This window comes from Tiliqua scincoides, chromosome 4 (assembly GCF_035046505.1).
Source record: "Tiliqua scincoides isolate rTilSci1 chromosome 4, rTilSci1.hap2, whole genome shotgun sequence".
Taxonomy (NCBI): Eukaryota; Metazoa; Chordata; class Lepidosauria; order Squamata; family Scincidae; genus Tiliqua; species Tiliqua scincoides.
Window position 1 is genome coordinate 222,758,630 of NC_089824.1, and position 25,512 is coordinate 222,784,141.

Consider the following 25,512-nt stretch of genomic DNA (forward strand, 5'->3'; position numbering starts at 1 on the left):
TTTGTCAGGCTAGATGTTAAGGAAAGCAAAAAAGGAGTGTGGTTGCAACCGCCAAAGGTTGCAGTATGTAAGCTGGAGTATTGGTGGAATTAAGTAGACTCCCTCTGGACTGGCTTCACTGGGTACTAGACAGGAACTCCATTCACACCCAGAGCTTCCAGGAAGAAGCAGGTGGGGCAATAATGGCGCCCTTCCACTTTCAGAATAGAAAGTCTAGCAGTGACTCCATTCCACCCCCAGCACTGGTTGAAGCAAAAAGGCCCTAATCAGGCGGGGAACTGAAGGAAAGAGAAATGTGGTAGACTTTATATTAATGAAGTTGGAGATTAATTTTAAGGTGATGCGCTAGGTAGAATGTCAATAGAAGCTGGGGTGGTAGTGTCACCTAGTGGTTGGAGGGTTTTTAAACCTCAGGAACTACAGTCCCATCGTTGGAAGGTTCCTCCTTCTGTCTGAGATGCTGGGGTCAAATCTAGGGCCTTCCACATGCAAAGCAAGTGCTCACTACCACTAAGAAAATCAAAACTTGCTCTGTGAATGATGAGAAGATGCAGATCTGCTGAAGTGCAGAGGTGTGGACATTTTTCTTCCGTCTTGCCAGTGACAGGGGGATTTGAGCCACTGATCCAAGTCTGGAACCCATATGTTACCAGCAGCCCCATCACACAGATGAAAGGCCATGCGACTGCCGTCACCCACATTATGGTCAACAGGCAGAGGGAGACCATTGTCAGCATCTCCAAGGACAAAGTAGGACGTTTGGAAGGAACTGGAGAGAGAGAGGCCGGGGCGTGCCTGGATGGGTGGGGACTTCCTGGAATCTTTGCGTGGTGTCAGGAAGTGTGGGAATCTCCATCCCCCAAGGGAGTGGAAGAGTTTGGTTGTGGGAGGGATCAGCTGGCATACTCGGGTAATGCCACCTGAGTATGGAAGGACTGGGCTGGAGATTGTTGTGCTGGAGCGATGCAGTGTGTGTTGAAATGTGGGTCAAGCTGAATTCCTGTAAAGCGAGGCAGGCATGACTTTAAAGCACAACACGGAGGCTTGGGGAGGTGCGGATGTGGAACAATTTCATTCCTGTGTTTTTCTTCTTGAACCCCCCCCCCCCCCGCCCAGCAGTTTTTCTCCTGCCAGGGATTTACTTCCAGCCTCAAAGGCCTGCCAGGAGCACAGCCGCTGGGGCTGCTGCTGGTGGTGGTAGCTTTGGGGGGAGGGTTCAGCACTTCCCTGCCAACTCATTTGTAGGGGCTGCAATAAGCAGGGTGCAGCAAGCAGGATTTAAACCTCTAACCGTGGTTCTTCATGCACACTCTGCCTTAGGCCTCTCCTCTTTTTGCCTGACTTCTCTCTCCTCTCAGTGTTTCCCCTCCCCTTTTCTCCTCCCCCACTGACTCTCTCTGCCCCTTTTTTCTTCCTGCCTCCCAGGGCCACAGTGGACAAACTTATGAGAAATCAATAGGGCAGGAATGGCAATTATAAGATGCGGTACCCATCCCATGCCTCAGGTTTTCCCCTTCCCCTCAACTTTAAAGGCATTCAGGAGGGACCCAGTTCTCACCACCAGGGGTCTGCCCCCCATGTCTGCTTTGCCTCTCTGGCTGTAGCTTGGCAGTGATGATGGGCATTGGTTTGAGGATACGGGAAGCTCTTGAACCTTGACTGGTGATGTCTACAGAGCTCTTTGTCGTGGGCGCCATAGATGCCCAACCTGATTTCTCTCTTGCTTCCTACAGAATATCCGCATCTGGGATTTGATGGATCACTTCTGCTTGCAGTCAATTCATGGCAGGAATGTCCCACTGGGAAACTTTCCCATTTCAGCTGCTTACTATCACCGGCCTAGCAATATCTTGGTTTGTGCCACCTACACGGTGAGCGACTTTGCAGAGCTGTGATGGGGGGGAGGGAAGAAGTTAAGAAACTGCTGCTGTTTTGGGTGCCTGGACGACAGAACAACCACCTGGCTTGGGTTTTTTCAGTCTGTGCAGACCTTTTCTTTGAACCAAGTGTTAGTTGGCTCATGCCATGGCAGCCTTAGGGCAAGGGCCCCAGCATGCAGGTCTCTTGTTACCAGGTGTGCTCCCTGGGGCATTTGGTGGGCCGCTTTGAGATACAGGAAGCTGGACTAGATGGGCCTATGGCCTGATCCAGTGGGGCTGTTCTTATGTTCTTAACTACAATTCCCAGGAAGCCTAGCAGGTCTTCTTGTTATCTGGTATGCTCCCTGGGGCATTTGGTGGGCCGCTGTGAGATACAGGAAGCTGGACTAGATGGGCCTATGGCCTGATCCAGTGGGGCTGTTCTTATGTTCTTAACTACAATTCCCAGGAAGCCTAGCAGGTCTTCTTGTTATCTGGTATGCTCCCTGGGGCATTTGGTGGGCCGCTGTGAGATACAGGAAGCTGGACTAGATGGGCCTATGGCCTGATCCAGTGGGGCTGTTCTTATGTTCTTAACTACAATTCCCAGGAAGCCTAGCAGGTCTTCTTGTTATCTGGTATGCTCCCTGGGGCATTTGGTGGGCCGCTGTGAGATACAGGAAGCTGGACTAGATGGGCCTATGGCCTGATCCAGTGGGGCTGTTCTTATGTTCTTAACTACAATTCCCAGGAAGCCTAGCAGGTCTTCTTGTTATCTGGTATGCTCCCTGGGGCATTTGGTGGGCCGCTGTGAGATACAGGAAGCTGGACTAGATGGGCCTATGGCCTGATCCAGTGGGGCTGTTCTTATGTTCTTGTGTACTTCTCAAGGCACATTTACACAATCAGCTCACCATGTATGCATTCAGTTAGGACAGAGAGAAAATAATTTGCTTGGGTGCAAAGCAAGCCTGGTCTGTACCTCTGCAGTGAGCATCACCAGCTTGGTGATGGAACTGCAGTGAACATGTCTAGAAAACGAAGCACTTTGCTGAAAGATGAGAGAGACATTTCTGCAGGCTTCTAGGATCACATATAACAGGGTCAGACTTTATTCATCAGGACTAGGAGGTCATGAAGATTAAAGAATCTTATCAGTGTATCTGCACTGTCAACTTATACTGATTTTATACTTGCTTTAATTGTCATGGCTTCCCCTAAAGAATCCTGGAAATTGTAGTTTATTGAGGGTGGACTTGTCCATGGAAGCTTTTGCTGAAATGACGTAGTTGCATCTTTAAGGCACCACAAGATTCTTCGTTGCTGTTGCTGCAGCAGGCTGGTGGCACCTCCCTGAATACTCTTGCTTGAGATCCCTTGTCCTCCTTTACAGAACAGGAACTGTTCTCTGCATTTGGTCTCATGGGGAGGCTGGATTAGACTGGACCAGGAGCAGAGCCTTTTCTACAGTGGCCAGATGCTGTGGAGCCCTCTTCACAGAGAAGGTCTCCCCGCCTCCTCACTGCTGGCTTTCCAAAGGCTGGCTACAAAACCAAACCATTTCAGTAGGCTTTGGAGGATGAAAGTACCGCTGTTCGCTTGCTCTGCCTGCCTGCCTGAGATTTTCAGTTAGTGTGCCATGGCACACTGGTGTGCCGTGGATAGTCTGCAGCCACAGGAGTTTGGGGAGCATACCATGCTGCCCTGCCAACAGCAAGGTGTGCCTTGTCAATTGCCAAAAATCTGACGGTATGCCTTGACGATTTCAGCACCTTGTCAGTGTGCCGTGAGATGAAGAAGGTTGAAAATCACTGATCTAATCTTTATCTAAACTTTAAATATCAGGTCTGTTCTATGTTTTCAGTCTCTTATGAAATGGGTGGCAGTTTGGACTCTTTCCATGTCTTGCACTTTTCTCATTTTGCTCCAGATTGGTCTGTTCATTGGTGCGGAATCCTCAGATGGAGACGTCAGGTCCCACGACCAGCCGCTGTGTTGTGCACTGTACAACAAGAACTTTAAGCAGGTGTGCAGCTTTGCTGAGAGACTGAGGGTCCTGTCAGAGAACATCATTGTAAGGGCAGCAGTTAGAGAAGGGCAGGGAAACTACAGATCTGGGTTTACAGTTTCCACATAGTTAGAAAGTTGCAACTCATGTCAGCAGGGATGAGGGTTCCCCCTTCTCACTATGAAGAAGCAAAAGTTTTACGCTACAAGGGAGTTGGATTTGGCTGAGTCTCCCACTCTTCATCTCCTCTAATGTCATTCTTGGTTTGCTGGGAATGTCCGCATCTTTTGGAGAGTGTCTTCTTCCTGTGCAAGTACTTCCCTCCTCCCTTGTCCATCTACTAGGACCAGGTCTTAAGGATACAAATGCCTCGCAATGATTTTATCACAGAAATGAATCCCAGAGGAGTTGAGGACATCTCTGATTTCTCTGCAGTTCCCTGAAGAGGAACTACAAGGAAATAGCTTGTGAATATCATGATCACAAACCTCACATGATTAGACAAGTAATTCTAGCATAAGGGTAGAGTTTAGACCAGGTGCCAGGTGTTCCTCAAGTCAAGGCTGAGGTTCAAGTTCCCTTATCATCCATGGAGGGGTTTGCACTGTGATTGGAAGGAGCTGTGTGTATGTACATGTATAAATGTTATGTTTTGTTTTAGTGGCCAGTCACTCCAAAAAGCAGTGAGGGAGAATAGATATCCTAAGAAAGTGAACACATTGATGTTAAATATGTAAAGAGACCTAGGAAGGAGATTGATGCTGTTCATGGGCAATTTCTACTGCAGGCGGTGAGTGGCAGCTACAATGGGTCCATCTGTGTCTGGGATATCATAACTGGACAGAAGTTAATGGAGTTTTCCACCGCAAAGGGAAATCCAGTGGAAATCACAGCAATGATATTTGATCCACCACAGAGGCGGCTGATCACCAGCCTGAAAAACGGGATCATCAAACTATGGAACTTCAACAACGGCGCCTGCCTGATGGAGCTTCCCTTTGTGGACAAGGGAGAGGTCAGTCCTGGTGGAAGGAGAGGCCTGTGCTTGGTTATAGAGCAAAAACACTTGCCTAAGCATAAGGAGACAACAGCTGGGAGGTCTGGTGCTCTGCATGAAGCCCTCTCCCGACTCCCACCAGTCGGAGGAGCTTTGGACACATTTATGCAGGGCTGCTGAATGCACATATTGCAAGGTTGGGAACTCGAGTCAGTGACTCGAACTCGAGTCATGAAAATGCGTGATTTTGGGTGACCCGTTGACTCATGAGTTGCGCATGCGCATGGAAGACTCTGAAAATGACTCGAGTCAGGACCCCCCTGACTTGGCACTTGTCCCCACGCATGCTGACTCGAGTCTGCCTGTTTCTGGGGGTGCCTGCTGACTTTTTTTTTGGCGTAGAAAACCTCACGGGACAAGCATTCTGACAGGGAAGTTCCAGCCAGGTGACAGGAAAGGGTTCATGTTTTCCTCTGGCAATGAACAGGGAAGGTGGGACTGGGCTCTCAGTGTCTGAAGAGATGTGCTAGGAGGCATTCAGCCTCACCACAGCTGCAGGTGCCCCTCCCTCTCCACTTCAGAGTCAGGCCTATGCCTCTTTTTTGCTCCCACCACCTGGAATAGCTCTGAAGGGGGGGGGGCCCTTGCACACCTCAGTGAGGCTCCCTGCAAAATTTAGTACTTTGTACCCCCTCTAGCTATGCTACTGCTTGTGAGTAGAGTCATTTAATGTGCTCATGTCTCAGCCTGCAGTGTCAAAAGGCAGGCAGGATCTCCCACATCATCCAGTCTAGTAGCTTGTAAGCCTGCAGCCTGCTATGTCGCACTGCAATCTAGAATGCCAGCCGACCAGCCAGCTAGGAATCTGTGTATAAGTATGTGCTGAGGATCTGTACTCCTTGCAAATACCTCCTTGTAGGAATCGTGCCTTGTCTTGAAACAACGTGATGGCTTTGAGATGTACCGGTGAATGTCAGCACGATTTCATTGCTAAAGAGCGAAAGAGAGGAAACTGGTGATTAGCTCCTTCTTTCTGAGGGCAGAAAGAGACATTGGGGTAAATTCAGAGAGGCAGCTGCAGGGGCAATTGCTTGCAAATCCCCAAGCTGGAATTAGCAGGAAGCAATTCCATGGACTCAGTCTGCAAGCTGAACACTGTCATTTGAAGTCACCGGGGTCCTTTAGTCAACGGAATTTACTTGTGCGCAGACATTCTAGGAGGGTCTTGGCCCTCCATGGGGAAAAGCCTTGCTATTCGCTATAGTACTGTATTTAACACTGTGTGGAACCTTTCATTCTGCCTCCAGAAAAGCGGTGGTTTGGCAGTACTGAAGAGCTCTGGTGGAAGCACCCAGAACTAATAGAGCCACAAGTCTATTTTAAATGTCTTGTCTCGGGTATCCTTTCCTGCTGAAGAATGAGATTGAGGATGAAGCTTGCAGATTTAGTCAAGGGTGGCAGGAGGGATTTGTCTGGCCTGAGATTTGCTAGTCCTCCTCAGACATGCTTGAGCCATGAAGCTAGTTTGGGATGTCTACAAACTTTCCATGGGACATGTTGTGTTTTGCCCACAAATGACAGAAACAGGGACAATGTTTATTCCTTTCCTGCGGGTCCCACGGGCTTCAAAATGACTAGCGCTTGTTAGAATGTTCTGACGTTTTCCATTGACCATCAGGTTCTTAAGAAAGAAGCAGTTACCATATTTTTTACATATCTCAAAACATACATACCATTTTTTCATGTGTTTAGGCTATTCAACCTTCTTCATTCCCCTTCTTTTGCCTTTGTTTCCAATAGATCAGCTGCATCACATATGTGGATAACAAGATTTTTGTGTCCGGGTGGAGTAGGAGAGTGACTTGGTATCTGTAAGTGACAACAAACTGGTTGACTTGGTACCTGTCTTTTGTTCCCTTGGGAGCTAATAGCAACACAATGTGGGGGTGGTGGGGACGACAGCAACAGACAATTTTTTTCAAGGAAAACACTATGAAGATGAGAGTTAATCCCCTGAGTGCTGGATGACTGCTTTAGAGAAATAATATCCAGTTTAGCCTTTTTGTGTAGAAGATATCAGAACAGCCCCACTGGATCAGGCCAGAGGCCCATCTAGTCCAGCTTCCTGTATCTCACAGTGGCCCACCAGATGTCTAAGGGAGCACAAAGACAAGATAACTAATCCTGGTGCCCTCCCTCACATCTGGCATTCTGAGGTAGCCTGCTTCTGAAATCAGGAGGTTGCACTTGTCCATCATGGCTTGTAACCTGTGATGGACTTTTCCTCCAGAAATCTGTCCAATCCCCTTTTAAAGGCATCTAGGCCCCTGGTTCTGGTGTTGCGTGAGAGGGAAAAGAACATCCTTCTAGCCACTCTATTCATCCCCTGCATAATTTTGTATGTCTCAATCATGTCCCCCCTTAGGTGCCTTTTTTCTAGACTTCTTAGACAGTAACTGAACTTCATATGGGAAGAAGATGATTAATGATAATGATAATAATAAATTAGCATTTGCATAGCACTTTTTGAGTGGGCAAACTGTTTTGCATGATTTGTGTTGATGGAATCCTTACAACAATCCTATGGTAAGTAAATAGGATGGTCCCCATTTTGCAGTTGGGAAGACTGAGGCTGAGTGCTCTGCCACCTCATGAGTTCATGGCAGAAGGGAGACTCATACTGGGGAGGAACTCATTCTCAGCTCAGTCTCTGATTCTGTATTGCACTCTTGTGGCGAAAATCCATGGGAATTCCTCCTCTCATGGGAAAGGTGTGTGTATGAGAGAACCATTTTTTAAATCGCAATTAATTTTGTCCCACATTTTGTGCACATAATAAAGTCCATACATCAGATGTTTTGTATGGCTTAGCTCAGTTTTATATTGTCTTATCTACCTTGGCTTCTGCCAAAGAATCATGGGAACTGTAATTTCATGATGGCACTGAGAACTATTGGTCCCAGGGTTCTCGCAATGGCAGTGAGACCAGCTTGAAATCTGTAATGTACATAGAAAATAACTGATTGAATATCTGCCTAATCAATCAATGCTTAATTGCAACTGAAGCCAAACAAGACAATATACACAAATGCACGCACAGCCCCTTTTTGGGATGGAAAGGCACTTTTGAGAGCCCCCAATTGCCAAGCATCACAACAACAATCTGATTCATCCCCAACCCCATGGCTGATTTTGAATTTAAATGGAAAAAACACAAGCGAGATCACAGCTCTTGCACATCTCATCTAAGCTGTAGCTCTTTGGTGCTTGCAGAAACTCCAAATGTTTCCAGTGCCCTGGAAAATGCACTCAAGCTGTGCAAGAGAACTGCCCAGGGGATTGTGCCTTGAGGATCACCTTCCCTTGCCTCAGCACAGTCCAGACACCTTCGCAGGGGTGACTCTGTCTCACCACCCAAGCATTGAAGAGAGCCAAAAGTTTGTTGAAACTAGTGGGCAAGAGAGGGAGGTGGATGGAGGCAGGCTGGGGCAGGCTCTTCTCCTGCTCCCTCTGCCCATTGCACAGCTTTGATGGGCCTGCTTCATCTTTCTTCCCAGAGACACAAAAGAAGAGGACAAAGTCATTGAGTCTAAGCACTGGAAATCGTACCACTCGGATGATGTCTTATGCATGGACGGTCACAGCAACAGGCTTTTGGTGACTGCATCCTGCAGTGGAGACATCGTGCTGTGGAATATCAACTCTGGGCAGGCGTTCTGCCGATTCAATGCGTCGGAGAGTCCCCTGGCGCTCCTTCCCAAAAGGGCAAGTTCATGGGCACTCACTTGCAGGGCTCTGCACCATTCCAGTTGTAAAGTGGCATTTCTCTAGGACTGGGCAGGAGTGCAAGATCCCATTGCCACAGGAAGCAGATCCAGTTCTGTCAAAGCCTCACACAAGGCACTCCTGAGGAAGAGTGATGTGAAAGATCTCCAAGGCTATGTGTGCCAGGGTCCCAACACCTCCGATAGTTCCGAATGTGCCACTTTACCCAACAATGGATCAGTGCCAACGAAGCTCTCTTATGTGTCCTGGCTCCATACTCCCTACCTGGTTCTACCCCTTAAAGGGCCCACCCCACCATCTTTGGCCAGATGTGTTCCCTGTGTTGGCGAGCCCTTGGATCAGTCTGGCACAGGAGGAAGCGTTTCTGGGGATCTGTTTCAGGTTCTTGGGTCTCCTCACTGCCTGGCTCCTCCTTGCAACAGGAGCCTGGGGGGCCTGCACCTTGGCAGCTGGTATCTGAGCACAGGGACCTGCATAGATCTTCCTCCGGCAAGTCTGAGGCCCAGCTGTTGTGTGTGGTCTGGGCTCTGACAGGAGCCATTCTGTGGAGCACTTTTGGCTGCAGCACCATTTCGTTCAAGAAAATGCCTGACAGGGCAGATTTGATATTCCTTGAACCAGGGCACTTTTTAAAGTAGCATTCTGAAGGGCAGTGGTGCCACCTGCCAGTCAATGATTAAAGTGCCCCATTAGTAACTCTGGTTTTAGTTCTACTTTTTTAAATCAACAATTGCTAATACCCATATACAAAATTTTAGCTTTTTCCACATCATGATCTCTACTTCTGGATTCCAAACTAAACTGAACATAGTTGTGGATAGATGTGCCTCATTGTTCCAGTGCTCCTGGTTGACCAGCTCCTTAAGAACATAAGAACAGCCCCACTGAATCAGGCCATAGGCCCATCTAGTCCAGCTTCCTGTATCTCACAGTGGCCCACCAAATGCCCCAGGGAGCACACCAGATAACAAGAGACATCTTCCTGGTGGCCTCCCTTGCATCTGGCATTCTGACATAGCCCATTTCTAAAATCAGGAGGTTGCACATGCACATCATGGCTTGTAACCCGTAATGGATTTTTCCTCCCGAAACTTGCCAATCCCCTTTTAAAGGCATATTGGGTCGACACTTTCATCGACCTGTCCACCACCACCCCAAGATCTCTCTCCTGATCTGTCACAGACAGCTCGGAACCCATCAGCCTATATCTAAAGTTTTGTTTTTTTGCCGTAATGTGCATGACTTTACACTTACTGACATTGAAGCGCATCTGCCATTTTGCCAGTCTGGAGAGATCCTTCTGGAGCTCCTTACAATCACTTCTGGTCTTCACCACTCGGAAAAGTTTGGTGTCGTCTGCAAACTTAGCCACTTCACTGCTCAACCCTGTCTCCAGGTCATTTATGAAGAGGTTGAAAAGCACCGGTCCCAGGACAGATCCTTGGGGCACACTGCTTTTCACCTCTCTCCATTGTGAAAATTGCCCATTGACACCCACTCTCTGTTTCCTGGCTTTCAACCAGTTCTCAATCCATGAGAGGACCTGTCCTCTAATTCCCTGACTGTGGAATTATGTCAATTATGTCAATTATGACAATTATCCTTGTCCTTATGTAGTGCACTAATTTAGCCATAGCTGCAGATATTCCTGCCTGCCATCTCTGGTGCTGATGGCTCCTTTATCCTTCATGATAAAGCACAGAAAGGACACCTGCAATCCTTGTGTCCTCATGAAATTTCGGTTTTCAGTGTCTGTCATTTTCACTTCCCATATATTTCTTCTGCATCTCTTTAGATAGTGAACTTTTTGGGACCTTATATTTATTTCATAAACTGCTTTGTGGACTTTTGGTGGTGGATGATGATGATGATGACTGGTAGATAAATAACAGTAATAATGTTAACAGAAAAAGTGAGCATTTTTTGGAACATTTGCTCCAGTAGTTATTTGCTTGTCCTCTTTCTATTGGTTTTGAGATCAGATTCGCCACCTAATCCTTCATGGTAATGCATTTGCAATGAATGGCAACGTGTGGTCCTGGAGTGGAGTGGTGGCTTCGTCTCTGCTCATGAAGTGGCCCCTGACATGAAAACCATCTCACTTTCCCCCAGGAGTTCTCTGTGAGCACGGAGAGTCTTAGTCTCCCAAAGAAGACAACCGGCTTCCACTTCAGATCGGGAAGAAGGTGTCTGGCTTGCGGCATGTCAGGCCCTCGCTCAAGAGCTACCTTTCCCTGGAGACCCATCAGCGCCAAAGTCCATTCGGGGTCTTCAGTCCCACACAGGTGTCCAGGGTCTGCTGTGCATGAAAGCCGAGCTGTGCAGCCCAAGGCAGAGGTAGGGCCATTAGAGGATCTGTGGGGTGGAGGCCAAAAGGACACAGAATGAATAGTTTTGCTCTGTGCTGACTGATTGTGACACTTGTCAGCTTAAAAAGGCCTGGCTGCATACCCTTGGGCATGGGCCTGCCCAACTGCTTGCTTTCTGTGTGGCTTCCCCCCCCCCTTTAGTCAGATGCAGTTGGACTTGCAGTGAAGCAATGCCAAGTTTCCATTACAGTCGGTCCACATCTTATGTGCACTTTACTTGTGCAAATTAAAGTATACATGCAGAGCACGTGGGTAGTGTGTGCTTGAACACCTCACATGGCGGTGGTGGTGCTTTTCAAAGGACTCTGGTGGGAGGCTCTGCCTCACCTGCCTCCCCACCCCCCCACATGTCCCTGCTGAAATGGGAGCCTGAAGCTGCTGTTATCTCAGTCGTCTCAGTTCCTGACGGCCTTTCTCTCGTACTACAATTTGAGTTCTTAATGAGACATTGTGCATTTTTTGGATTTGTTTTGAGTATATGCTATTTAGGCTTTATGCACTGACCTTGTAACGCATAAAATGTGGGCCGACTATTTTAAAGCCTCAGATGAGCAGCACAATTCTTTTTCTGCAGGTGATGAAATAATCCTCCATGAGGGTGCATGGAAGATGGATGAGTGGATGCCCTGAATACAACTGTGGAAGCACAGCCCAATTCTATCCTGGGATTAAGCCCCATTGACTCTAATCGGACTTACTTCTGAGTAGACATGCATAGAATTGGGCTGGCAGTCAGGTGTCCAGGTGTATTTGGCAGCTCTTATTGGGCCAAGCTGACTTTGGAGCTGTTTGCCTTTCAAATTACTGTTTCAAATCATGTTTATATATGATAATGGCATAGAACATAGAACAGTCTGAGGCAAAGAGGCAAAGAAGGAAGGCCCATAGCCAGGGAGACAGACCAGGGACAGACTGCACTTGCTCCCGGTGTGGAAGGGATTGTCACTCCCGAATCGGCCTTTTCAGCCACACTAGACTGTTCCAGAACCACCATTCAGAGCGCGATACCAGAGTCTTTCGAGACTGAAGGTTGCCAACAATGATGATGATAATGGACTTGGTATCCCACTTCAGTGGTAGGTTTGCATATGGTTATCATGTTAAAGAGAGTTGGTTAGATTGAATTAGTGCAAATAGTTGGATCAAACCTTTCTGAGTAAAGATGAAAGAATTGATGGGCCTTCCTCAGAAGGACTGCTGGGTAGGGCTGTTTGTAGGGTAGACTTGACTGACTGCAGTGTTGGGTCAGGCCAGGTGGGAGAAAGATGCGCATTATGATTTTGCAGGCAGCCTTGAACTCTGTGGGAAGTGAGAAGAGCGATCGGTGGCCCGCAGCGGAAGCCTCTGCAGCTGAAGCCAGTGGGCTGAGAAGGAATGCCTGGGGCTCAGTGGGAAGCGAGATGAGTGATCACGTTCCTCCAAGCATGTCAAAGAAGGATGTCCCAACCTGGCAGGAGGAAGTTGGCACTTCCCAGATGGCCGTGGAGAATGTAAGTGGCTTGGGTATCTCTGCACCTGGTTCAGTAGTGTAAAGTTGGGGTGTTGGGAAAGGGACTCCCCAGAGAAGGCAGGCTGACCCAAGGGATTAGCACAGATTCATTGGGGGCTGTTGCTGCCAAACCCACCCCTTCTCATCCCCAAACCCTCTTAGCAGGATCTCCTTATGGAAGAGGTGACGTCAGACCCAAATTAGTGCAGAAGGCACTTGAGAGTCCTTTGCTGTTTTGGAGGTGTGACTCCTCTCTCCTCCTGATCACAACACTGGACCAATCTTTTCCCTGAGTTATCAGACTTCGCAGGCGGAGGGCATTTCTTAGGTCTGCAAAGACTCCTGGGTTTTGCCCCATAGGCCGCTCATCCATCTGAATTCTTGGATAGTGATTGTTCCAGGGATTAATCCCCTGACCACTGTTAAGCAAAGTGTCTGTTGGACACCACAACTGTACACATTCTAGAGGTGGAGGTGCTCCTCCTGTTGTCGTCACAGGAATGACTCTGCAAATGAGATGGTACTTGGTCCCCTGCAGTGGGACACACCTTCCCCTCATTCCAGCCCTCCTCCTTTGAAGCAAAGCAGGGGTTCTCGCACAGCTGCATTTGGTCATACTAGCAACAAATGCACCACCAGTGTATTTGATAGTTAAGAACAGGGGTGTCCAAAGTTTTTGGCAGGAGGGCCACATCATCTCTCCGACACTGTGTCAGGGGCCTGGGAAAAAAGGAATTAATTTACATTTAAAATTTGAATAAATTTACATAAGTTTACATAAATGAATATATTAAAGATGAACTTATATATATGAATGAAGGTCTTGTGATAGCTCAAGGCCTATAAAACGCCTTGCATAAATCAAGGCTGGCCTTTCCTTTGATGCCACAACTACATCATAGACGTGAAACAGCAAGGAGTGGAGGGAGCCCTCATCCCACAGCTCACATGAGAGGTCAAACAGTCGCCCTCACGCTGAGAGCAGTTGCGTCGGGCCAGTGTGGGCTCCAGCAAGTGTCCGGAGGTCCAGAGGCTCATTGGAGACTGGGGGCTGCTTGAGGGCTACATTGGGAGTCCTCGAGGGCCGCAAGTGGCCCCAGGGCCGGGGTTTGGGCACCCCTGGTTAAGAATATAAGAACAGTCCCGCTGGATCAGGCCATAGTCCCATCTAGTCCAGCTTCCTGTATCTCAAAGTGGCCCACCAAATGCCCCAGGGAGCACACAAGACAACAAGAGACCTGCATCCTGGTGCCCTCCTTTGCATCTGGCATTCTGTCATAGCCCATTTCTAAAATCAAGAGGTTGTAACCCATAATGGAATTTTCCTCCAGAAATTTGTCTAATCCCCTTTTAAAGGCATCTAGGCCAGATGCCATCACCACATCCTGCGGCAAGGAGTTCCACAGACCAACCACACGCTGAGTAAGGAAATATTTCCTTTTGTCTGTTCTAACTCTCCCAACACTCAATTTTAGTGGATGTCCCCTGGTTCTGGTGTTATGCGAGAGTGTAAAGAGCATCTCTCTATCCACTCTGTCCATCCCCTGCATAATTTTGTATGTCTCAATCATGTCCCCCCTCAGGCGTCTCTTTTCTAGGCTGAAGAGGCCCAAACGCCATAGCCTTTAATCATAAGGTAGGTGCCCCAGCCCAGTAATAATCTTAGTCGCTCTCTTTTGCACTTTTTCCATTTCCGCTATGTCCTTTTTGAGACGTGACGACCAGAACTGGACACAATACTCCAGGTGTGGCCTTACCATCGATTTGTACAACGGCATATTAGCCGTTTTGTTCTCAATACCTTTTCTAATGATCTCAAGCGTAGAATTGGCCTTCTTCACTGCCGCCACACATTGGGTAGACACTTTCATTGACCTGTCCACCACCACCTCAAGATCCCTCTCCTGATCTGTCACAGACAGCTCAGAACCCATTAGCCTATATTATTTAATTTGTTAATTAGTTTTATTAATTTGACTCTGACAAGGCAAATGGCTACCACAAGCTTGGGCATGACAACAGAGAATCCTCTCTGCCTTTCTAGGTCATCTTCCTGAATACTCGAGAACGAGATCCCAACACAGCCATTTTGATGACTAGCTCTTCGGATGGGTTTATCTACGCTTGGGCAGTTGGCAACAAAGGGGGGATGATGGGCAAGTTCCGAGGAGCCCATGGCACCGCCCGAGAAATAGCGGTCAGCGCTATGTCCACAGATGACAAGGACTTGGTCCTCTTCACTGGAGATACTCTTGGCTACATTAAGGTCAGCTTCCCCTTGCTCTTTGGCTTGGCTGCCCTGAGGTTCCAGTGCCTGCTCCAAATACACTTGGCTCAGTGATCTACCTAGAGGAGGTGCAAAGCACTAAGTTTTTCAGGGAGCCCCACTGCCATGTTCAAGCGGCCCTTCCCTTTCGGAGCCATTCTGAGCAGTGGGAGAAAAACTGAGGAATTTGCCGTCTGGAAGTGTTCCAAGGAGGCCTTTGGGGCATCTGCCTCTATTCTTGCTCCCCTGGCCTGGAATGGCTCTGAAGGAGAGGGGAGGGGTTGCTTGCATGCCACGGTGAGTCTCCTTGCAAAACTTAGTGCTTTGCACCCCCTCTAGCTACACTATTGACTTGACTTTTCCCCATTAAGATGTCTCTAGAGAAACGGGAGCAGAGCTGTGTGTCAGGCAGCAAAGCACTGACCACAGTGCACTAATGCACCAAGAAGGAGTGCCTGGTCTCTGTGGATCTCATGCGTGGGTCACTGCAAAGAGGCAGGGCTTGTGCAGTGTGACGTTGAAGCTTTCATTTCTTTGGAGGAGCTTTGTCGTCTCCCAGGCTCTGTTCCTTCCTGACCTGCACAACAGGTTTACCTGCAACCACTTTTTTGACTGCCAGTGTGACAGAAAATTTGTTTCCTTGCCTTCTCTGATTAGCTGACTGAGGACTGCAAGATCAAAGCAGGCTTTTTCACCTGGCTATAATATGTTGCTAATGATTTTTTTAAAATGGTAAACTGCCTTGAGTGCCCTGTATGTTAGTGGGAACGTTGGAATATAAGTCTTGTAAATATAGTACTGAAATACATAACTAAAAGGGAGAGGAGGAGCCATTGTGCTTCTTGTAGCGTGCCATGCTCCTATTCAGTGGTGTAGCTAGAGTGACACGCACGGGGAGGGTGACACGCATTAGTGACCAAAATCACTAAAATTGTGGTTATTAGGAATAATATCATCATGGATTATACCATCGAATGTGTAATTTACAGCAGAATGCAATGGAAAAAAACTGGAGTGAAATGTCTCCATTCTATTAAAAGTTATAGACAGAAAACAAAGATGCAAGTGTCTTATGTAACAAAAAGTACATTTCCTTAATTCAAAACAGACCAATGAGACTGATTGTTCAAAGAGCCAGTGAGATGTTGTTAGGACACAGCATGGAACCAATAAGGTGTTAGTAAGGTGACACCCTGGGGGAGGTGACAACAATAGTGACCAAAATAGCTAAAATTGCAATTTGTAGAAATAATGCTATCATGTTATAATACAATAATAATACAGGTATTTATATACCGCCTTTCTAGGTCCTCATATTTCTCCTCAGACTTTATTCAAGGCAGTTTACATAGGCAGGCTAATTTAAATCCCCGTAGGGATTTTTACAATTGAAAGAAGGCTCTGTCTTTCAAGAGCTACAACAATTCAGATGTTTCATTCTGATCTGGCCTCCATCCTGGCGTCCATCCTCCCACGCTCAGATCAGATAGAAATAGCTCGACTCAGCTTGTCAGCTGCTTCAAGGTCGCACAGTGCCGGTGGCCTCAAACTGGCGACCTTCAGATGTTATCTTCAGGCAAACGGAGGCTCAACCCTCTAGACCAGACCTCCTGCCCGAGGAGGTCTGGTTATATACCATTTACCATTTACCAAATGTTATATACCATTTGATGTGTAATTTACAACAGAATACAATGAAAAAGCCACACTGAAATTCCTATATTCTATTAAAAGGTATAGCCAAAAAACCAGCAGGGCGAGGCAATGGTACATCACCACGCCCACCATCTGGGCCACTGCCCCGCCCACTGCATGGGAGGAGGTCCACCATGGGTGCTGGCCTCCCACACCGGGTGACGTAAACTCTAGTGATGCCACTGTTCCTATTTGCAGGTAGACATGATGGCCAAGAGTCCTTGTGGAATCGTAGCCCTGAGGCATGAGCAGAACTGGGGACTGAGGAAATGTGGAGGCTGGGGGTGACCTGAGACAGTTCAGAGTTAAGAGGCTGGAGGGTGAACTGGGGCCGAAACTTGGTCGAGGGACTCCTCCCCCTTACCACCTCCCCCTTACCTGATGCTGTGCCTGCCTCTGCAATGTTCCAGTCCATCACTCTCCCCCCTCCTCATTTCCTCTTCCTCTTGGTCCCCTCCACATTTTCCAATTCAGGGAGTGGAAGGAGGAGGGGCAGTGGAAGCAAGTAGGTCATCAGAGATGAACACCCTCCCTGCTGCCTGAAGCTGCACTTGGCCTCCTGGATGGGGAAGAGTTTAAATGCGTAAAAAGAATGTTAGCGAGTTATAGTGAGATAGCAGCATTAATCCTGGAAAAGTAGTGAAAACCATTTAGGAACTTAAAATAGGCTGGTGTGATGGACCCCCCTGCTGGCTGCCAGGAAAATGCAAAGTGGTGCATGTCTGAATAGAAATCCAAGCCAGGGTCCCCTGAGCTCTGTTTCTTCCTTATTCTCTAGATCTGGGACATAATGGACTATTGCAGACCAGTGGAGACAAAGAACACCACGGAAGAAAAGTCTGATGAAGTTTTGTCTGCAAACAGTTTTTGCAACTTAATCCCCGAGTACTGCAGATATTGTCCAAAGTCTGAGACACGTGACGCAACTGAGAGTGTCAGTAACTTTGCAGACACCCCACAACAAAATGGGCTTCTCTTTTCTGATGAGTCGGGTGTATTTTCAGGGAGGTTCCAAACGGCCTGATGGGACTTTGGAAGATGAAATGCACTGGGTGGCATCTTGGTGCATTTTGGAAACCCGACACACTTCACTCTCTACTGACAGAGTTCCCTTCTTCTCCTCTTCCCCTCGATCAAGGTTATTTCATCTGGAAGGTGTGCTAGACTGCAACAGGGTCTGTCGCAGTCATCAAGGACCCATAAAATTCCCCGCTGTCTTTTGTGAGGCAGAGCCTCCCTGCCAGAGTCCTTTGAAAAACACCACTGCTGTGTGAGGCACGCAAGCACTCTCAACCCACATGCGTGCTGGCACATCTCCTACGGCAGTGGCACTCTTCAAAGGACTCTGGCAGAAAGGCTCTGCCTCACCTGTCTCCCCACCCACTACACAGCCCTGCTACCTTTCCTTGTCTTTGTATTGTGTGAAGTCAGTTTGACTGCACATGCACAGCCTGATCCTTTCCCTGCCAGTCCATCACATGCAGTGCTGCCAGCAGAGTGCATGCTACAGTCCCCCCCTCCCCCCGGGGGTGACCAGGTGGCCCACAAGAGGTAAATAAAAATCTTCTTTTCTTACCACCCAGTATGCCACCAGGCCACAAATAGGTCTCCTTGGGCTATAATCCACAACAGACCAACAACAAGCCAGGCAAGGATCAGGAACACTTGTAAAATGAAGAACCTGAGGATAACGCTAAGGTCTTTAAATAGATTTATGCTCCATAGAATCCTATGGAATTCTTTGGTGGAGCAACTCAACCAGGAGGTCCTTTATTGTTGGCTAAGGACCAGATGGTTTCTTCCTTTGTTCAGGCACCCAGTTGAGGTTGTGGTAGCAGGTTGGTGGCCGTTGGATTATTTCCTAGGTTGGGAGCTCAGTCATGCAGACGGTGAGGTTTGCTGGCTGGATGTGTGAAGCTTTTCCTTTGTTTCACAAAAGTTGTTTTTCCCAAACGCAGGATGGCCAGGGTCAAATATGCTGTTCCAGCTGGATTTAGGGCTGGGGAGCTTCATTGAAACTTTGGAGGTATGGAAACTCCCTTTCCATGCAGGTTTGAGAAGTAATGCAGGTCTCTGTTCAGGTTTGTAGTTTTGTGTGTAGTTGAACGAACAGAAAAGAAATATAGACCGCGTGACATTCTCCTCCTCCACTGCCGCTTCTTCTCTTCCAGAGACCTTTCTGAGAAGATGATGGAGGGCAAAGGGAACGATGTCATTGGGGGCACCTTCCCTCCTTGCTTCCTGCCTACTTCCCCCCCCCCAAAGGCAGGGTGGAAGAGGGGACATTCTAGGCTGCCTGACTCAACTCCCCTCTCCATTTCCTCTCTTCTTCCCCTGCTTCCCTTACCATTTGAAAGACGGCTTGCAGGGATCCAGAAGAGCAGGGAGGCTGGCTCTGTTGGTGACCTGGTCTCGCTGGGACTCGTTGAAGAACTGGCCCCTGTATCAGGTTCCTAAGTAGGCTCTGCGTGCCTGCAGAATCAATCAGTAATATATGGAACAGAGGAGATTGCACTTGTGGCACCCCCCCCACACACACACAGTGGTGCCTTCAAATGCAGCACTGCCAGTCTTTGAAAATGGTGGTGCCCACTGAATTCTAGGTACTCCTCACAAACATTTGCACCCAAATTCTACACCAAGAAAAGTTGGATCCTCGGATTTACATCTATGGTGCAAATCAAGTATGGTTGGCAACCTTCAGTCTCGAAAGACTATGGTATAAGCCTACAGCACCTGGTATTCCCAGGCGGTCTCCCATCCAAGTACTAACCAGGCCTGACCCTGCTTAGCTTCCGAGATCAGACGAGATCAGGCATGTGCAGGGTAACAGTTACTTGCAGCCATTGTGGTGCCTGGCCTGTGGAACTCCCTGCCTTGGGAGATCAACCTGGTCACTTCCTTAAAGTCATTCTGTGGTCTGCATTGAAGCATTCTTCTCTTACAGGCACTGAACTTGACTGGAAGAGGAGCAGCATTTTATTTACCCCAGTGGTTAGGTGAATTGTCTTTTTTACAGGTCCTGAATGGCTGGGTCACCACCTTGGTTCCCCCGCCCTGTTTGAGCTCTTGGAGGGGGCACCTGAAGAAAATAGTCAGCATCAGCTACGTGGAACGGTTCAGAGCAATTCTGACTGCCAGCCACGATTGCACAGTCAAGCTCTGGATGTTGACCGGCAGGCACATAGGTAGCGCATTTCACCTGAGTCTCGGGCACACACTGCTGGAAGGTTGGCATTTCGCACTTTCACCCAGATCTGCTCCTGATTTGACTTTCAGGGACCTTTGGGCAGTCACTGTGGAGGCTGGGAATGCAGCAACTGGTCATGGCTGAAGTCCCAGAGGAGCTGCGCCGCACGGCCTCCCTGCACACCCTGAAGGTCCTGAATGAAGGCCGACGACCCCACTGGGAGTGAGTAGCTGAAACAGTCTTGCAACATCTTTCGCTGCTGGCTCTTGTGCTGTGGAGGCAGGATCAGTTGCCCCCCACCCCCCAGAAATGGGTGAAGTGGGCTCTGGTGGACATGTGTGTGTTTATGGTGCCTTGACCCTAGAATCTTGGCCCTGCAATCAATGGCAGGCACATTCCTACACAGCCACAATGCTGGTACTTACAGTTGCCTCTGTATGAAGCACTAAGAGCAAAGGGAAGCAGGCTGCTGAAAAGCTGGCAGCAGCTGGAAACTGCTCTCCTTTGTGCAACATTCCCTTCTCTCCCTGTCACATTTGCCAAGGAACCAGCTGGCCGTGTCACTACTTCCCCACCCACTGGCAGCTAATACCATGATGCAGATGCCCATCGTGCCACATGGCAGGTCTCCAAAGTAAAGGGGGCCTGGAAGCTGAGCACAGGGATGCTTATCAGGTGCAACGACACGACCCCCCTCACAGCCAATTTCCCCAAGGAATGCTTGCTGTTGCACAGTGGTGCTCTGGAATGGGGCACGTGTGCACCAGTGACCTTCCTCACTGGGAACTGGGCAGTGGACAGGCTGCAGTCTTCTTTCATCAACTTACTTACAGTGACACGTCACAGTGTAAAGGAGGACTCACAAGCATTCTGGCAGGCTCTTTCCAGCTGCTTCAAAAGGCCACAGAACAGAGTGGGTGGCCTGGCCACTCCGCAAGCAGCCAGCTCCACATGCCAGTGCGGCAGAGCAGGGCTGAGTGGGGCAGGATGGAGAGGAGGGCAGATCAGGACAGGGAAGGAAGCAGGTCTGGCAGCAGGAACCTCTTTCCTGGACTCAGTTTCCCAGCCTGGCTCCACATGTACTTGCATCACCAATAGAGATGGTGCAGGTCCGAATAATGTTCCCTTACTCCGATGGAGAAACCCTCCAGATGGAGAAACCCTCCTGGGCAGATTTCATGTTGGCATCACTGCTTGGGAGTTGTGCTGGACTGGGCTGCAAGTCTTCCACAAAAAGGATTCCTTCCCAGTCATCAATTCTGGTGTTAATTTAGCAAGTGAATGAGGGTCAGATATATATTTCCGTGCCATTGTGGTCCACGCATATCAACTGCGACTGCTGTTGGTGGAATATCCTTTGTTTTAACATATGCAGACCTCAAGGCCCCCCATTTTGGGAGAGGAGCCACTGAAGAAGCTTCTAAAAGACCCCCGGAGGGATTTCCCAGATGTGAAGAATGATCCCAATACTTTGTGAGAGTTAAAAGATCAGTTTGATGATATAAACTAAAACCAGGAAATCCAAACCCTCCTTCAGTAAATAAAAGTTGCATTTCTCTTTAACAATCCTAGGCAGGGAAGCTCCCCTTAAAAATTTCTGAAACGGCATAGAGCATTAATTATGACCATTATTTACACATTTGTGGTATGCATAACAATTGCATGTAAGATACGTAAGGGAGATTCATTTTCAGTGTATTAACCCCGCCCCAAAGGGACAGTTTAAAGGGGATGAATATCAGTGAAACTTCCTTAGTAGCTGTTTGGCAATGGAACCAGTTACCAAAGGGTGTGGTGATGGGTTTGTACTTGCTGGTGGGGCTCAAGCAGACGGTTTACAGGCACCTCTTGGGTGTACTCTAGAGGGGACTTTTCTGCTTCAAGCAGGGGCTGGGCTAGATGACCTTGAAGGTCCCTTCCAACTCTGCCGTTTTATGATTCCATGAACTGATAAGGCCTGTAGAAGTGAAACCGACAGGAGCGCTTGAAGGGTGGTGCAATCTGGAACACCACCCAACGCTGCAGTGAGCCTACTGTTTCTGCCGGTCAAGGTGGCAGGAGGGTTTCTTAGCATCTGTGAGCTCATCCAGGAAAGTAACATCTAGTGGTTAGGAAGGCAGTAAGCACACTTTCTGTGTATGTGGGGGAAGATTTCCAAGTGGTACTTAAACTGCTTTGGCATGCACACGGTCCTTGGGCCACAGAGTTCCCGAAGCGCCACCCCCCCTCCCTCCCTCCACTCAGTCTGCCTGGGAAGGTAATGCTCCTCTGCGTGTGCCCAGCCCTGTTTTGTATCCCTCCTCCTGTTGCATCCAGGAGCACCCGCAGCATCCTCCAGAGCTTGAGCCAGCAGAAGAGGCAGCAGTCCATGCTGATGGACTTCCTGAACGTGAAGACAGCCCTGAGTGGCGATGCGGCCAGCAAGATGCAGGAGCTGATCCACAAGGAGACGCGGATGGCCAACTACACAGACGAGCAAATCGAAGCGACATTCCAGAAGTGGGAGGAGTCTGGGAAGAAGGTGAGGAAGGCCTGGTGGGACCAGGCAGGGGAGAAGGAAGGTCTGGTTTTATTCTTAAAAAACCTTCATCTGCTCCTCTGTTTGAAAAAACAACCCAAGCCACTCAATAAAAATAACCACCAAAGAAAGACAGTCAAGCAGAGCAGTGAAAGTTTGCCTGTAAAAGAAGCCAAAGGAAACCATCTTTGCTGCCTGCTGCAGGTGAGGAGGAGAGATCCAGGCACGGCAGGCACAAACCTCAGTGCAGCCACCGAAAATGTTGATGTTGCACATGGGGTGGGTGATGCGATGAGGCTGTTATGCCACCCACTTGCGTCATCGCGTCATGCACCTGTCTCTCACACACCAAAGAAAGGTGAAGGGCCTCCCAAGTCTTGGATGGCAAGTGCTGTGCCACTGACTTTCCTGGTGGTGGTGGTGGGGAAACTCTAAGTTGTTCAGGCGCCTGAACACTGGTGTAAAGCAGCCCCTGCCCCTTGCCTGCACAGGCAACAGAGCAGCAAGATGGAGCAGCAATTGGAGTAGAAAGAGTGAAGCAGAGGCAACACCAAGGAGGCTTTGAATGGCTCTGCAGGTGAGGGGTAGGGGCCGCTTTACACTGGCATTCAGGCAACTGAAAAACTTAACGTTTTGTCCCCCCTCCAGGAACACCAGTGTACTGCCACACACACACCCTGCCTGCGGAGAGCCCCACAAACCTCCAGACTGCTGCAGGGAAAGATGGGCTACCTCAGCACCCCAGCTGGCCTTGGGGTACTTGGAGCCAGTGGCGTAGCTAAAGGGGGTGCAAAGCACAAAGTCTTGCAAGGAGCCTCACCACAACATGCAGGCGAACCCTCCCCTTCGGAGTCATTCCAGGTGGCAGGAACAAAACTGAGGCATTGGCCTCTTCTCTGGGTCTTCGCTGGCATCCACCACAGTGAAAATTGCCCATTGGCACCCACTCTCTGCTTCCTGGTCCTCAACCAGTTCCTAATCCAGGAGAGGACCTGTCCTCTAATTCCCTGACTGTGGAATTTTCTCAGCAGCCTTTGGTGAGGGACCGTGTCAAACGCCTTCTCAAAGTCCAGATATATAATGTCTATGGGTTATCTCGCATCCACATGCCTGTTGACCTTTTCAAAGAATTCTATAAGGTTTGTGAGGCAAGACTTACCCTTACAGAAGCCATGCTGACTTTCCCTCAGCAAGGCCTGTTCGTCTATGTCAGGCACGTCCAACTTCGAACAGGTTGTGATCTACTTTTTCTGGCCAAAAGTGCCGGTGATCTACCACCATGAAAATTAAGTTTCAAATTAAATTTTAACCCAATAAAGTTGGAGGATTCTCCCCTCCCCCATTTTTAATGAGCCTTCTGTCATTTACTTGGATGTGATCAGCTGTTAAGCAAATTAAGCAAAAACAAAACAGAGAGACGAAGATCCAGTAAGAACTGCAAGGGGAAATGGAAAGTACATTTTTTCTTAAAGTTTTATTGAGTAATAACTTTCTTTAACTTTTATTGAGTAATTTGTGTTAAATTTAGGTTGAGTATTGATCCAGGCTGATCTTGCACAATCTTTAATATTTCACTCTTGCTCGTTAGTGAGATGTCTGGGCCTGCATTTCATCCACCAGCTTTTTGAAGTTGGGTGAATATTGCGTGAGGGCCAGTCTCGGGGAATCCTGGAGATGTTCATCTGTCATGTTGGAACGTTGTGTACTCTTTGTCATTTTCAGATGGGAAAATGCAGATTCACATAAATAAGTTGAACCAAAACAGGAGGGTACAACTTCACTGTATCTTCTCAAGTTGGGAAATGTGTCTCTAGGCACTAGCTTCCAAAACGATTCTTGCTCAGCACGGGTCTTGAGAAAAATGTCATTTTTAAAGGTTAATATTTCGTTTTCAAGAGATGGCTTGTTCAATGAGTAATTTTTATTGATAGCAGCTGCAGTTTCTTTAATGTCCACATCTACTTTGAATGGGTATGACAAGTACTCCACAACTGTTCTAATTTTTTGGAAGTCACAGAATCTATTTTCGAATTCCTGGATAACAGAACAGATTTCTGTCACATACTTCTCGTTCTGAAAAACAAAATTTGGATATTGTCCCAGATGGTCCTGCGTATTACGAAAATGATCAAAAGTGTTGTTTGCAAGGTTAGCTCATTAGCTCAAATTTGCTCTTGTAGGATGAAACTGTACTCAACATCTCGCCAATGCATTTGTTTTTACCTTGTAGTTGAAGGTTCATATCACTTAGTTCACCTGTAAAGTCAGAGAGAAATGCCAGCTCACATAACCACTCCTCATCTTTCAACTCTGCTTGGTCATCTCCCCTCTCCTTCAAAAAACTTCATTCAGCAAATATTTTAATGAATATTATTTCATTCAGCAAATCACAAAATCTTTGCAGAAATTTGTGCCTACTTAGCCACCTTACATCTGTGTGCAAAATGATTTCTGCTGCCCCTTCATCAAGAGTAAGATTGAAATGTCGTCTTTGAAGTGATCTTCCACGAACTGAATTTACAATTTTGAAAGTGATGTCTGTGACAGTCTTTGTATTGAGTCTCTTGCTTGCCAAAACTTGCTGGTGAATGATGCAGTGGTAAGAAAGGAAATCTGGGAAGTCGTCATGCTGTCTACAGAGGGCTATGAAACCGTTAACCTCACCTGTCATTGCTCTTGCTCCATCAGTAGTGATGGAAACAAGTCTATGCAATGGAAGATTACACTTTGTCACAAAAGAATGGAAAGAACTGAATATTTCCTGACCGGTAATTCTCCCTTTTAAAGAAATCATTCCAAGTAGTTCTTCTTTAACACGGAAGTCTTCAAAAATCATCCGGATAAAGACTAGTAACTGGGCTATGTCTCTTATGTCTGTAGATTCATCCAGTTGGAGTGAGAAAGCAACACAATTTGAAACATCCTCCAACAATTGTTCAGTTGTGTCTCCACACATCTTTTCTATTCGCCACACGACGGTGTTTCTTGACAATTGTACATCTTGAATAGCAGCTATGATCTCTTTCTTATTTTTAAATCCTTCAAAAAAAATTGTCAGCTGCTTCAAGAAAACAATCTTTTACAAATTCCCCTTCAGTGAAAGGTTTGCATTTCTTTGTGATCAGGTTGCTGATCTTGAAGGATGCTATGGTTGCATTGACCGAATGCGGCCTTGGCTTTGCCATCAACTGTTGCTGAGTAACCAATTTCGATTTAAGTTCTTTGAGCTTCAGTTTACGAATTTCACTTTTGGGTGGAAAATCAGCGTCAAACTTATTGCTATGCAGAGTCTTATAATGACGTTCCAGATTACCCTTTTTGGGCAAGGATACTGG

General features: G+C 47.9%; 1 protein-coding gene and 1 pseudogene across 1 annotated transcript in view; one reads left to right on the forward strand and one right to left on the reverse strand.

Annotated features, from left to right (window-relative positions):
* EFCAB8 (EF-hand calcium binding domain 8) overlaps positions 1–25,512 on the forward strand; it is a 55,361-nt gene that overhangs the window by 26,505 nt on the left and 3,344 nt on the right. Inside the window, exons 13-24 of the mRNA XM_066624745.1 lie at positions 602–750; positions 1,734–1,871; positions 3,790–3,885; positions 4,655–4,882; positions 6,665–6,735; positions 8,422–8,629; positions 10,763–10,987; positions 14,553–14,774; positions 17,248–17,403; positions 19,489–19,657; positions 19,749–19,881; positions 21,976–22,180. Coding sequence (XP_066480842.1) covers positions 602–750; positions 1,734–1,871; positions 3,790–3,885; positions 4,655–4,882; positions 6,665–6,735; positions 8,422–8,629; positions 10,763–10,987; positions 14,553–14,774; positions 17,248–17,403; positions 19,489–19,657; positions 19,749–19,881; positions 21,976–22,180 — 2,000 coding nt within the window. The remainder of the gene's footprint in view (positions 1–601; positions 751–1,733; positions 1,872–3,789; positions 3,886–4,654; positions 4,883–6,664; positions 6,736–8,421; positions 8,630–10,762; positions 10,988–14,552; positions 14,775–17,247; positions 17,404–19,488; positions 19,658–19,748; positions 19,882–21,975; positions 22,181–25,512) is intronic.
* Positions 19,194–19,310, reverse strand: LOC136650457 (5S ribosomal RNA; annotated as a pseudogene).